The sequence below is a fragment of the Ovis aries genome, chromosome 2 (genome assembly GCF_016772045.2).
Source record: "Ovis aries strain OAR_USU_Benz2616 breed Rambouillet chromosome 2, ARS-UI_Ramb_v3.0, whole genome shotgun sequence".
NCBI lineage: Eukaryota > Metazoa > Chordata > Mammalia > Artiodactyla > Bovidae > Ovis > Ovis aries.
The window spans coordinates 114,115,024-114,130,375 of record NC_056055.1 but is presented as its reverse complement, the minus strand read 5'-3'; the positions used below and the strand labels follow the sequence as shown (position 1 = coordinate 114,130,375).

Genomic DNA, 15,352 nt, shown 5'->3' with positions numbered 1-15,352 from the left:
CCTAAATTCCTGATGTATCTCCCCCCTCCCCCCTGCTATCCCCTTTGGTTACTGTAAGTTTGTTTTCTATGCTTATGAGTACATTTCTGTTTTATAAATAAGTTCATTTGCATCTTTTTTTGTTTATATTCCACATATAAGTGATATCATATGATATTTGCATTTGGCTTTCTTACTTACTTCACTTAGTATGTTAATCTCTAGGTCTATCCATGCTGCTGCAGATGGTGATTTTTTTTTTTTAATGTCAAATAATATTCCAGTTAGTGTGTATGTGTGTACCACATCTCTATCCATTCATTTGTCAATGGATATGTAGGTTGATTCCATGTCTTAGACTATTCCATGTCTTGTACTATTATAAATAGTCTACTGCTATGAACATTGGAATACATGTATCTTTTCAGATTAGAGTTTTCTGTGGATATATGCTCAGGAGTGGAATACAGGATCATATGGTAACTCTGTTGTTAATTTATAAGGAACCTCTATACAGCTCTCTTTAGTGGCTGCAGCAGTTTGCATTCCCACCACCAGTGGAAGAGGGTTCTTTTTCTCTGCACCCTCTCCAACATTTATTATTTGTAGAATTTTTAATGATGGCCATTCTAAATGGTATGATCTGATGCCTCATTGTAGTTTTGTTTTGCATTTCTCTAATAATTAGTAGTATTGGGCATCTTTTCATATGTCTGTTGCCCAACCATGTATCTTCTTTGGAGAAATATCTGTTTAGGTTTTCTTCCCATTTTTTGATGTTTTGTTTGTTTTTTTATACTAAGCTGTAGGAGCTGATTATAGATTTTGGAAATCAATTTCCTCCCATTTGCTCAGTTGTCTTTTAGTTTTGTTTATGCATTCCTTTGCTGTGCAAAAGGTTTTAAATTTAATTATGTATCATTTGTTGGTTTCTGTTTTTATTTTACTGTAGGAGACAGATACAACAAAATATTGCTGGGATTTATGTCTGAGAATATTTCAATATGTTGTCTTCTATGAGTTTATGATGTCATATCTTATACTCAGGTCTTTAATCCATTTTAAGTTTCTTTGTATATATGGTGTTACAGAATGTTCTAATTTCATTTTTTTACATCAGCTATCCAGTTTTCCAAGCACCACTTATTGAAGAGACTGGTTTTCTGCGTTGTTTATTCTTATCTCCTTTGTTGTAGATTAACTGACCGTGAATGTGTGGTTATATTTCTTGGCTTTCTATCCTGTTGCATTGATCTGTATGTACACTTTTATGTCAGTATCATACTGTTTTGATTACTGTAGCTTTGTAGTATAGTCTGAAGTCCTCCAGCTCCATTTTTCTTTCTCAAGATTGTTTTGGCTATTTTGGGTCTTTTTGTGTTCCCATACAAATTTTAAGACTTTTGTTCTGTGAAAAATGCCATGGGTGATTTGATAGGGATTGCATAGAACCTGTAGATTGCTTTGGGTAGTATGGTCATTTTAACAATATTGATTCTTCCAATCCAAGAACACTGTATATCTTTCTAGCTGTTTGACTTGTTTTAAATTTCTTTCATCAACATCTTTATAGTTTTCAGAGTATGGATCTTTTGCCTCCTTAACTGGGTTTATTCCTAAATATTTTAGTCTTTTTGATGCAATGGTAAATGGGATTGTTGCCTTACTTTCTCTTTCTGACATTTTGTTGCTAGTGTATAGAAATGCAACATATTTCTGTATATTAATTTTGTATCCAGCAACTTTACTGAATTTATTGATAAGCTCTAGTAGTTTTCTGGGGGCATCTTTTGGAGTTTCTATATATAGCATCATGTCATCTGCAAACAGTGACAGTTATACTTCTTTTCCAATTTTGATTCCTTTTATTTTTTTCTTCTCTGAATGCCACAGGTAGGACTTCCAAAACTATGTTGAATAAAAGTGGCAAGAGTGAACATCCTTGTCTTTTTCCTTATCCTAGAGGAATGCTTTCAATTTTTCGTCTTTGAGTATGATGTTACAATATGACTTTTATTATGTTAAGGTGTGTTCCTTTTATGCCCACTTTCTGAAGAGTTTTTATCATATTTTGATGTTGAACTTTATCAAAGATTTTTTCTTCATCTATTGAGATGATCATATGGTTTTTATTTTTCAGTTTTTTAATGTGGTGTATCACATTGACTGATCTGCAGATAGTTGTATCCCTGGAATAAATACTACTTAATCATGATATATGATCCTTTAAATGCATTGTTCAAGTCGGTTTGCTAGTATTTTGTTGAGGACTTTTGTATTAATAAGCTGTGTTCATCAGATGATGGCCTGTTATTTTCTTTTTGTGTGTGATATCTTTGTCATATTAGGGTGATGGTGGCTTCATAGAGTGAGGTCAGAAACGTTGCTTCCTCTGCAATTTTGTTGGCATAGTTTCAGAAGGATAGATGTTAACTCTTCTCTAAATGTTTGATGGAATGCATCTGTGAAGCCATCTGGTCCTGGTCTTTTGTTTGTTGGGACTTTTTCTGAGTACTGATTCAGCTTAATTACTGGATGTTTGTTTGTTCGTGCTTTCTGTTTCTTTGTGATTCAGTCTTGGGAGATCGTACATTCCCAGGAACTTGTCCATTCCTGCTACGTTGTTCGTTTTGTTGGCATATAGTTGCTCATAGTATTTTCTCATTACCCTTCATATTTCTATGGTGTCAGTTTTAACTTCTCCTTTTTCATTTCTGACTATTGATTTGGGCCTTCTCTCTGTTTTGTTTTGGTTGTGTGTGTGTGTGTTTTTCCTCCACTGAGTAATTAAATAGAGGCGTATCAAATTTGTTTATCTTTTCAAGGAACTAGCTCTTAGTTTCATTGGTCTTTTTTATTTCTTTGTCTCTATTTCATTTATTTAAAGTCTCCCATCATTATTGTGTTACTGTCAATATCTTCTTTTAGATCTGTTAACATTTATTTTATGGTTTCTTTCCTTTTACTAACTTTGTGTTTTATTTGCTTGTCTTTTTAATCTAGTTCCTTTAGGTGCAAGGTTAGGTTGTTCAAGACTTTTCTTTCTTCCTGAATTAGATTTGTATCACTGTAAACATTTGTCTTAGAACTGCTATGTCCAGTAAATAGACTTTGGATTAATATATTTGTGTTTTCATTTGTCTCCAGGTATTTTTTATTTCCTCATTGATTTCATCAATGACCCATGATCCACTTTTTTTTTTTTTGCAGCTTTTTTTCCCTCATGGCATTGTGGTTGAAAAAAATGCTTGGTATGATTTCGATTTAATTTACTGAGTCTTGCTTTGTGGCCCAGCATGTGATCTGTCCTGGAGAATGTTCCATTTGCAGTTGAAAAGAATGTGTGTTCTCCTGCTTTCAAATGGAATGTTCTATAAATATCAGTAAGGTGATCTACTGTAATGTGTAACTTAAGGCCTATGTTTCCCTATTTATTTTCTGTAAGGATGCTCTGTCCATTAATATAAGTGGGTATTAATAGCTCCCATTATTATTGGGTTGCTATCAGTTCTCCTTTTAGATTTGTTAACATTTTAGTTGTACATTCAGATGCTTTTATGTTGGCTGCGTATGTGCTTACGCAGCCATTATATCTTATTGGATAGATCTTTTGGTCGTTGTGTAGTGTCCTTTTTTGACTCTTGTAACTCTTTATTTTAAAGTCTGTTTTGTTTCATAAAAGTATTGCTACATCAACTTTGTGTTGATTTCCATTTTCATGGAATACTTTTTTGCATCCCATCCCTTTTAGTATGTGTCTCTAGATCTGAAGCAAGTCTCTTGTAGGCGGAATGTATACAGGTCCTGTTTTTGTACCTGTTCATTCAGACTGTGTGTTTTGGTTGGAGCATTTAGTCTGCTTACGTTTAAGGTAATTATCAATATGTATGTTTCTGTTGCCAGTTTATTAACTGTTTTGGATTTGTTTCTGTAGGTCTTTTTTTCCCCCTTTCTTTTGTTCTCTTATGATTTGATGACTGTCTTTAATGTTATGTGTGGATATCTTTTTCCTTTTTTTGTGTATGCCTATTGTAGATTTTTGTTTTGCAGTTACCATGAGGTTTTTGTATAGCAGTCTGTATACATACATGCTTGTTTTAAAATCTGTTAATTTCAAATGCATTTTAGATACCATGCCTTTGTATTCTCTTCCCTTCTGCCTTGCAGATTTTCTGTTGAAAAATCAGCTGATAGCATATAGGAGTTCCCTGTATGTTGTTGTTGCTTTTCGAGTGTTCCTTTTCATACTCTATTTTTAAGTTTTTGTCATTTTGATTATAATATATCTTGGTGTGTTCCTCTGTGAGTTAATCCCATAGGAAACTGTGCTTCTTGGACTTGGGTGACTGTTTCCGTTCCCAAGTAGGAAAGTTTTCAAATATTTTTTTCAAGCCCTTTACTCTCATCTCTTTTTGGGGCCTCTATCCTGTAAATATTAGCACACTTGATGTTGTCCCAAAGGTCTCTTAAAACGGATCTCCTATCATTTTATTCTTTTTTCTGTTCAGCAGCAGTGATTTCTACTACTCTGTCTTCCAGCTCACTGATCTGTTTTTCTGCCTCATATAGTCTGCTGTTGACTTCTAGCGTAGTTTTCAGTTACTGTATTTCTCAATTCTGTTTGGTTGTTCCTTATATTTTCTCACTTTTTTCCTAAAAACTTCTAATTTCTTTCTCTGTACATCCATTCTCCTTTCACATCCTTTGATCATCTTTACAGTCATTACTTTTAACTCTTTCTAGGATGAATTTTCTATCTCTATGTCACTTACTCTAATGGGGTTTTATCTTATTCCTTCATCTGAAACATATTCCCTCTGTCACCTCATTTTGTTTACATTGGTATTTATATTTTTATGAATGTGGTACCTTGGTTACATTTCTCAGCCTTGTAGAAGTGGCCCTGTGTAGGAAATGTCCTATGTGCCCCAATAGTGCACTCCCCTTTTAGCATACAAGGGCCAGGGGCCAGCTGGTCCCAGGGTGTTGTCTGGCTTGCATTTGTGGACTCAGTCTACAGGCTGCAGGACTGTGGTTTTCTTACTTGTGATGTCCCCTGGTGGTTGAGGCTGGTCTAGAGGCTTGTGCAAGCTTCCTGCAGAAGGGGCTGGTGCCTGCCCCTTGGTGAGTAGAACTGGGTCTTGTCCCTCTTGTTGGCAGGGTCATATCTTAGAGCATGTATAGAAGTGGCTATGGGCTCAGGAAGTGGAAGTCTTTGGGTAGCCTGTCTCCTGGTGGGTGAGACTGTATCCCTGCTCTGTTTGTTATTTTGCTTGAGGTGTCCCTGCACTCCCTGGAGTCTATAGGCTGTTGGCTAGGGCCAGGTCCTGGTGCCAAAATGTCAGCCTCCATGAGAGCTTATGCAGGTGAATGGTCCCTGATATATCCACCACCAGTGTCTGTCCCCAGTGTGAGCCACCAACCATCTCCCGCCTCCAAGACCAGCAAGTAGGTCTGGCCCAGGTTCCTATCATATTGCTACTTTTGTCCCCAGTCTTGGTCTGCTTGAGATTTTGTGTGTGTCTTTAAGAATGAAGTCTCTGTTTCCCTCAAGGTTACAGAGATCGTGTAGCCTTTGAAGCCACTAGCCTTTGAAGCTAAATGTTCTCTTCTTTCTGGTGCCAGGCATCCAGCAAAGGCTCATGTGTGGGAGAACCTCTGTAATAATTCTCCAGTTTGTGGGTCACCTACCTAGGGGTTAAATGGATTTGATCATACTGCAGATCTACCTTTCCTACCTGTCCTGTGGTTCTTTCTTTAATATTTACTTAATGTTAAGTAATATTTACTTAATATTTATTTAATACTGGTATGTTCCAGTGCTTTTCTTTTTTTTTTTTTTAATTTTTTTTTTTTTTTTTTTTATTTTATTTTTTTTTTAATTTTTTTTTCTTTTCTTTTCTTTTTTTTTTTTTTTTAGTTTTTTATTTTTTAAATTTTAAAATCTTTAATTCTTACATGCATTTGTTCCAGTGCTTTTCATCAGGCTTTCTGTCTGCAGTAGCTGTCATTTTGATGTGCTTATGAGAGGATATTATTAGCTTAAGGTCCTACTCTGCCATCTTGGCCACTCTCCTGAGTCACTTACTCTTCATAACACTTCACACTTGCCGCTTATCCTGTGGTCATTTCCTCGACTGACTAGGTCTATTCGCTTAACAAGCAGCATGCCAAATTCTGAAACACCAAGGTTGCAGCAGAAAAGGGTTTGTTCCCAAGGCAGCCAAGTGAGAAGGGAAAACAGATCTCAAATTTTCTTGAAATTTTTGTTAGTTTTAATTGAATTGATAAATTTAGCTTTTAATTAATTACTTTATTATTTAATTTAATTTCATAATGAAGTTATTATTTAACTATAGTCTTTGATTTGCTTATTTTCAAAGTGGATGGATTGGTATATATTATTTGATTTCTGTGTTCATGCACTTACTGTAAAAATATTTAATAATTTTTCCCAAAACAACAATACATAATTTTAAATATTTGCTTAAGTCAGCAATAAACAGACAGAAATACTCTGAAAGTGCTTCTCTGAGAGTATTTCAGTTGACTTGTGAAAATGAATATGGGAGGAAAATTAAAGTGTGTTATGTTTTATTAGCTTATCAAATACTTGTTAAATTGCTAATAAATTACTTATATTCTTTGAGACTTCTAACTTTACTTAATGAGACATCTTTTCATTGGCATTTGATGTTTGTTATCTAATAGGGACCAACATTTGTACAGCAGTGACCCGTTATATGTTCCAGATGACAGAGTTTTTGTTACTGAAACACAGGTTATTCGGGAAACCCTATGGTAAGATCCATTAACCTAATTCATAGTCTAAAGACTTTATTAATAAGAAGCAGAATTTTGGTTTTTCAAAGAAAGATGTTTGAGGGTATTTCACATGCATATTAAAAACAGGCCATTAGATTTGAACCCAAAACAGGTCCTCAGGCACCTAATCTAGTGCTGTTACCTGCTGAGATTTCTAGATTCTGGTTCTCAAAAGTGGGAAGATGTGTTTTGACCATCACCTGTGTGAGGAAATGCTTTAACAACACTGTTTTGGACTTTTTTAAAGATGAAATTGGAATATGTTGAGTCTTAAAATAGTCAGATAAAAAGACTGGTGTCTTTTATTTTCTAATTATCTTACCTCTTTGCCCTCCCTCACCTTTCTCTTCAGAATCTTTATTTAAATTTCCTAGACATTACTGTAGTGAATATTTTTTTAGACTTATATTCATCTTTTTATTTCATTTCAGGTTACTTTCAGGGGTAAAAAAGCTCTTTATATTTCAGTTGATTGATGGAAAAGTAACTGTGAGGAACAATATTATAGTAACTCATTTGACACATGTAAGTTATTTGTGCTTGTTGTAATTAAGATTTATATAAACCATGGTAATGTAATTTTATAACATTTTCCAATATTGAAATTAACTACTAAATGTATTTGAGTTTCAGAAGGCAAAATTAAGTTTGTATTTTTAGAATGCTTGGAGAATTCTTTAATATTGTTTGTGGTATTCATATGTAGCTTTGTATTTTCTGTCATTTCGTATTGGGAAAGCTATCTACTGTAACTTTTTGCCTGTAGTACATATACCCTTTGTGTGTTTTGAAACAGTATAAGCCACAGTTCTATATCATATACAATTTAATACTTATGCTGTTTCCTCTGAATATAAAGCTAAATATTTACTGTATTACTTTGCCTTTTGATAAGCATACTGTTTCAAGCAGTCACAAAAGAAATATTTTATAGTGAGGAAAATACTCATTAGAATTCCTGTAGAAGTCTGACTATAAATCATTGTGGTTTGCTTCTGTTGTAGAGCTGTTTACGATCAGTGCTAGAACAAATCGCAGCTTATGGCCAGGTTGTGTTTCGACTCCAGGAGTTCATTGATGAAGTCATGGGGCATAGTTCTGAAAGCATGTTACCTGGAAATGGTTCTGTTCCTAAGAAGTCAACAGAAGCACCTTTTAGAACATACCAGGCTTTCATGTGGGCCCTATACAAATACTTCATTAATTTCAAAGAGGAACTTGCAGAAATTGAGAAGTGCATCATCAATAATGGTATTTAAATATTCTTCCTTTAATAATTGATAGAAGATTTGAAATTTACATGGCAAATAAGTAATTGTCCTGAATACACTCATTTTTTTAAATTATTTTAAATTTGTATTTTTAAGCCATTCATATCTCTAAAAATCCAAACAGTATAGAAAGATTTACAGCAAAAATTTTTCCTCCTATACTGGTTCCCCAGTCCAGAGGCAACCAAGTGATCCATTTCTTGAGCATCCTTCCAGGTATAATTTAAACATATAAAAGCAATACATATTCATATCCACAGGCCTAGTAGTCTTTTCACTACTGTCTTCAGATTGTTTTCAATTTAAATTTTGAGAATTAAATCATACAAGTATTTAATTAAAGAGCCTCCTCATTCCTTTTTTTGTTTTAACCAACTGAGCATTTTGTCGTATGGATGTATCGTAGACCAGTACCCTTTTCACGGACATCTGGGCTGTGTCTGATCCTTTCCTGTTGCCAGCTTCAGTGATAACCACTTACATATCAGTGATTGTGCACATGTATAGCAAGTTATCTATAGCACAAATTTTTAGAGTGAAATTGCTGAGTCAGAAGGTATGTGATGGCTTATGTGACTGTCACATTGTCCTCCGTGGCAGTGTAGATAAATAACTTTATACCCTTGCTGGCAATATATATGAGTATGCATTTGTTCAGTCTTGTCAGCAGTGTGTTATCAAACTTTTGGATCTTCACCAGTATGTTAGGTGAAAATGGTAGCCCAGTGCAGGTTTTTCTCCCTTAATTTTTATATGCGACTATTGTAAAAAACAGTACATCGAGGTTCCATGTTCGCTTGACCCAGCATCCTTCGTGTTGACACTTTTAAATAGAGTAATCAAAGCTAGGAAGTTGACGTTGACACAGTACCATCACTAGTCTGCAGGCCTGACGTGGGTTTCACCAGTTTTGCAGGTGCTTGCTTTTCAAGGAGGTAAATAAATCTTTCTCCAGTTCTTTGGCGTTTTACCACATGTGTAGATTTGTATTACCACCTCCATATTTAGGATTCAGAGCTGTTCCTGACCAGGGAACTCGCTCTTGCTGCCCTTATTAATCACCCTTTTCTGCCTCCCCTCAATGAAACAGGAGCCCACTATACTCTGTTTTATTTGCCCAGTATAGTTTTATTTTGCAGTCTTTTTTTCGTGAGGTTGAACATCTTTCTGTATGTTTGAGAATCGCTTGAATTTCCTCTTCTGTGAATTGTCAGTTCCTTTAATTATTTTTTTGCTGAGTTGTCTTTTCCTTCTTTTAGGGAGTTCTTTCTTGGGGAAATTAGTTCTAACATGAGATTAAAACCCACCATCGTGGACTCATCTCATGGTCCAGTGGTTAAGAGTCTGCTTGCCAGTGCAGTGTACACAGGTTCAGTCCCTGGTCTGGGAAGATCCCACACACTGTGGGGCAGCTAAGCTCGTGCTCACTAGAGCCGTTGCTCTGCAACAAGAGAAGACACCCAATGAGAAGCCACAACTAGAGTAGCCCCATGTTTAGCGCAACTAGACAAAGGTTGCATTCAGCAATAAAGACCCAGTGCAGCCAAAAGTAAATTAAAAAAAAAAATCCTCCAGTGTGCCATGCTTTTCCATAAGTGGCTTAACATTTATATCACATTTCAGATGCAGATATTTTTCCTTGCTAACGAGTTTGATTTCTTGATATTTGCAGATACTACAGTAACTCTTGCAATAGTGGTGGACAAGTTGTCACCTCGATTGGCTCAACTCAAAGTTCTGCACAAAGTGTTTAGTACTGGAGTAGCAGAAGTTCCACCTGACACTCGAAATGTTGTCCGAGCATCTCATCTGCTCAACACCCTGTACAAAGCCATCCTTGAATACGACAATGTTGGAGAAGCCTCTGAGCAAACTGTAAGTGGGACCCACGTCTAGTCCACTGTGTGTGACTCATTCTGCTCAGCATAAGAGTGGTGGATAGCCTGTTGTTGATCTTTGTAAAACTGGTGTGTCAGACAGTGGTGAGTTTTTAAATTAGCTTCTAAATTTGAGGCTGCATAAAACAAGCTTTTCAGCTATAATTGCCAAGCTCACCAGATGAATGTGGCAAAAATAGAGCAAAACATAAAAGCAAGATGGGAAAAATACCTAGCTGACTTCGATATAGATACTCACCATACCCTTTGTTAAATACAAATACAAATTTATTATGTGATGTATCTAGAGCAGCCAAACTCATAGAAACAGATAGGAGGATGAGAGGGTTGGTTACTAGGAGCTGGGGAAGAGGAGAAAAGAGGATAGTTAATGGGTACATAGTTTCAGTTTGGTGGCATGCAAGAGATTAGAGAGGCCTGTTTCACAGCAGTGTGAATATACTTAAAACTGCCAATCTGTGTACTTTGGTTAAGATAGTATATATTTTTACTATAATTTAAAAATGCAAATCTAACTGGAGACTTTGATGTGGATAGCTCCAGGTTTGTTTCGGCACATAACTTAGGTGTTTTGCCTAGTTTGTTGGTGTGATCCTTTTTTCCTCAGCATTTTGGTACTGCATTTCAGTTAAAAGGAAGTTGATTTCTTTCATCTCTGTACCTTCTTTTTTATTAGTAACTATATATAGTAGAATGAAATCACTTCCTTGTTGTTAATGGACATTTTGCTAACAGCACTACATGGATGGAGTTTGGATTGTCCAGTTTAGAGCTGTTGTGCCTGTGTAACTTTCACTACTAAGAAAGTGCTGTTATGGAGAAAAAGGTTTCTTATAGTTAGGTGAGGTTTTTCATAAGTATTTTATAGCATGTATCTTGGGTTTTTAATTTCTTACTTTGTTTCAAAAAACGTAGATGGATTTCCCTGGTGATCCAGTGGTTAAGACTCTGTGCTTCCACTGCAGGGGACGTGGTTTGATCCGAGGTTGAGGAACTAAGATCCCACGTGGCCAGTGTTGCAAAAAACAAAACAAAACAGGAATCACTTTTTAAAAGGTGCTTCAGAAATGCTTGAGCCTCATCTTATCCAAGGATGAGGGAGTTCTAAGAATGGATGCGCCTCTCTTCAGGTCTCTTTGCTGTTCTCCCTCTGGGTGGAGACCGTGCGGCCCTACCTGCAGACTGTGGATGAGTGGATCGTGCATGGGCACCTGTGCGACTCTGCCAGGGAGTTCATCATCCAGAGGTGAGGGAGGTGCACCAGACATTGGCTCTTCTCCCCAATATTTCCATTAGCTTCAGATGATACTGGGGGTGGGGGACAGTTCCAGTAATAGAGCTGTGTTGTCACCATAGGCAAGTTCTCTTGCATTTTTATATAAAAGTACCACCCGCCAAAAAATTTTTTTCCAAGGTTTTGTCAATTCACAGCTTTCGGTATTAGCAAATTGCATTTTTTGAATTATAATATGTTTATGGATGGTTGGTATGGTGAAAGGCAGACCGAGTCCTTTGAAGTGAATTGTTGTTCAGTCACTAAGTCGTGACTTTGCACCCCATAGACTGCAGAACGCCAGGCCTCCTTGTCCTTCACTGTCTCTGAGACTTGGGTCAAATTCATGTCCACTGAGTCGGTAATGCTAGCTAACCATTTCATCCTCTGCCGTCCTCTTCTTTTGCCTTCAGTGTTTCCCAGCATCAGTCTTTTCCAATGAGTTGGCTATTCGCATCAGGTGAACAGAGTATTGGAGCTTCAGCTTCAGCATCAGTCCATCTGGTGCAAATTTAGGGTTGATTTCCTTTAGAATTATTGGTTTGATCTCCTTGCAGTCCAAGGGAATCTCAAGAGTCTTTTCCAGCACCACAGTTAGAAAGCATCGATTTTTCGGCACTCAGCCTGCTTTATGGTCCAACTCTCACATCTGTACATGACTACTGGAAAAACCATAGCTTTGACTAGATGGACCTTTGTAGGCAAAGTGATGTCTTTGCTTTAAAATACGCTGTCTAGCTTTGCCCTAGCTTTTCTTCCAAGGAGCAAACGTCTTTTAATTTCATGACTGCAATCACCATCCACAATGTTGTTTAATTTCATGACTGCAGTCACCATCCACAGTGATATTGGAGCCCACAAGAAGAAAACCTGTCACTGCTTTCAATTTTTCCCTTTCTATTTGCCATGAAATGGTGAATTAGGTGATGTCAGATGGCTTCAGTAATGGGAATCAAGGAGAATAAATTAATGATGAGATTAAAAATGTGAAAATATTACCAAATATACCTCTAATATACTTATTTCTCCTAGTTAGCTACTCTTTTTTTTTTTTAACCTTTTTAGTATATTATTTAATAAAACAGTTAAGGAGAATCTTAATCATCACGAATCCACTTGTGATGATTCCCCTTCACTTAATTGATTTTTCTGAACAGAATCATAGAAGCTGCAATGTAGAACTGTTTGCACTCTCTTATCTCAGTCTTAAATTCTGCAGTGTGTAGAAGTACGTGTTTTAATTGATGGCTATCCACTTAACTCATCAGGGAGAATAGCTTTCTTAGAGTTACAGAAAGGTAGCCCTGTTTACACAGTGATTATATCAAATGAACTGGGCTTTCTTTTATCTGAATCTTCAGTCTCTCGTAATGTCCTGCTTCTTCTATTTCACATGAGGATTACTGTAAAATCAGGATTCTTAATCTCCTTAGAGGGGAATGAGTAACCCTCGTTTCATTGTTAAACAGTCCAGCTAGGAAACTGTGGAAAAAAAGATGTCGAAGTCTGGAGTTTACTTTCATAGGAGATAGCAAAATAGGTAACTTATTCTACCTTTAAAGAAAACCAAATTAATCAAATTTTGTTTAATTCCAGTTCAGGAAACTTTCTGCTTATTAGATTTTACCAATGCCATTCAGAATATTAATCCATTTTTCTGTGTTAAACTGAAGTCAGGTAAGTCCCATTTTACCTAAAGATTGCATCATTTTACTAATAGTTGATATTACTGTATTTTGGAATGTCTGGAAAACATGCATAAGTTAGAGCAGATATATTGTTTTTAAGAAAGAAAGGTTAAAGTTTAAAATTCTTTTGAATCCCTGTAGAAACAAAAATGTTCCAGTAAATCACAGAGACTTCTGGTATGCAACCTATACACTATACAGTGTATCTGAAAAGACAGAAAATGAAGAAAAGATGAGTGATAATGCTAGTGCCAGTTCTGGCAGTGATCAAGGGCTCTCCAGCAGGCAGCACACCATGGTGTCCTTCCTGAAACCCGTCCTCAAGCAGATCATAATGGCTGGCAAGTCAATGCAGCTGCTGAAGAACCTGCAGTGCACAGAGAGCACCACGTGCCAGGCCACAGCCAGAGGTACCCCCTTGGTGGTGGGGCAGCAGTTCCCTCTTGATACTTGCCATCCTGAGATACGTCATTATTTTGCACTTTGGAAATGCTCAAAGCCTTTTATTTTCATGAAAATCATCACCATGATCAAATTAATAGATCATGCTGCTCTTGGCTAAAAACAGATTGTCCTCATTGGAGCCTTTGAGCATGGTGTTTGAAAGGCAGTGATGATGTGTTCCACGTGTGTCTTCCTTATCCTTGTTGCTTCAGGACTGGTCCTTTATAGTAATTCTCTGGCATTTCTTAATGTAGTGCAGCATTTGGCATCTGAGGACATGAACTCTGGCAGGTAGGAATTTGTTGGTGAGCAGTTCCGACTTGACCATAGATTTTGAGGAAATCTTGATATACTTTTTTATATTATATAAAATTTATATTATATATGGTCTTTTTTCAGCAGTGTAATTTAAGCAATATACTGAAGGTTTTATCATCTGACTAAAAAGGCTCTGAGAGGTATAGGTGTGACCTTACTTGTTTTGTTTGTAAATCACCTTAATGCTATGTTAATTATTTTGAATTATTTTATGTCTGCTTTAATATTTTCTCAGTTTGTGGACTATTTCCTTTCTTACTGAGTAATAAAACGTAAAGAACTTTACAGGGCCACTGTTGGAAGTGTTTTTCCCAGTGAATTATGACTCCTGTTAGTGTTATCATAGTGCTGTCTAATACGGTGGCAACTTAACTTTCAGCCATCCTGTTTGGTCTGTTACTCTGTTCAGAAAAAAACAAGTTTGTATTTTGAATGTTTGACCATGAGCTTTGCAGCTGTCTAACAGAGGGTATAAAAATGTTTAGTTGTACTAAAGGTACTATACTGGAAGGCTAACATAACAAAACAGGGATAGACCTTCACAGGCTGAAGGAAAAATACCAGGCTATATTTATATAAAGTTTACTTAATAATTCTTACAGTTCCTTATTTACTAAAACATAGCTCACCCTACACATTTTTGTTTCAGATGCAGAAAGAAAAAGTCTGTATACCCTCTTTTTGGAGTCTGTACAGTCTCGTCTTCGACACGGAGAAGACTTCACTGCACAGGCCCTTACTGAGCAGCAGGCCACCAGAGAGACCCTGATAAAGATGCAGTCCATCGCCGAGAGGCATCTTGAATTGGATGATGTTCATGATCCACTGCTGGCAATTAATTTTGCAAGGTGTGATACATACCTGCTGGATTTTTGATATTTAAAATGGCAGAATCTGTTTATTTCTGCCAGGTAGGGCTTTCCAGCCTTTAAAATAGAAACATTTATTCTCTCCTTTTTGATGAATGAAATATGAGAATGTATTGTGTTAATTGTTTCAAATACATAATTTGGCATCCTTGTTATTTGTGAAAGTCCATAGCCTGTCCTGTGCCTTGAGCCCATGGGCAGCACTGCCACTCATACAGAAGAGGCTCGTAGAAGTTGCAGTCCTGGGACATGCTGAGTCAGACCCTCCCTGTGTATCTTGGCTTTTTAGAAAGTGTTTTTAGGTACTTAGCCTGAGGCAATAAGTTGTTGATATCCACACAGTAAATACCCTGTTTATTGTCTAGTGGCCGTCATTCACTGTCTTCAGCCTAATGGCTAGAAAGGCCTCCTCTGTACTTGATCTTCTAGGGCAAAAGCAACGTGTGAAGGACTATTTCACACAAAGAATATTTTGAGGAGAAAGGTTTCTATTTCTATAATAATTGGCATTTTTAAGACTAAAGATAAAAATGGGACTCTGGAGTTTTGATTAAAGAGAATTCTGGTGAACGTATAGACGAGGTGTGGTGTATTAAAAAGAATGAAAATTTTCAATTTGCAGCAGAATAGACAGAGTTAGAGGGTATTATACTTTAGTGAAATAAGTCAGGGAAAGACAAATAATATATGATATCACTTATATGGGAAATCAAAAAATACAACAAGCTGATGAAATAATAAGAAACAGACTCATAAAGAACAAAATATTGGTTACCAGTGGAGAGCG

General features: G+C 36.5%; 1 protein-coding gene across 7 annotated transcripts in view; it reads left to right on the top strand.

Annotated features, from left to right (window-relative positions):
* TUBGCP5 (tubulin gamma complex component 5) overlaps positions 1-15,352 on the top strand; it is a 59,016-nt gene that overhangs the window by 27,907 nt on the left and 15,757 nt on the right. For all 7 annotated transcript variants that reach the window (XM_060409595.1, XM_042243585.1, XM_060409594.1 and 4 more), the window contains 7 exons: positions 6,691-6,780; positions 7,236-7,329; positions 7,809-8,055; positions 9,748-9,950; positions 11,104-11,219; positions 13,076-13,344; positions 14,346-14,544. In XM_060409595.1, the coding sequence (XP_060265578.1) occupies positions 6,691-6,780; positions 7,236-7,329; positions 7,809-8,055; positions 9,748-9,950; positions 11,104-11,219; positions 13,076-13,344; positions 14,346-14,544 (1,218 nt within the window). The remainder of the gene's footprint in view (positions 1-6,690; positions 6,781-7,235; positions 7,330-7,808; positions 8,056-9,747; positions 9,951-11,103; positions 11,220-13,075; positions 13,345-14,345; positions 14,545-15,352) is intronic.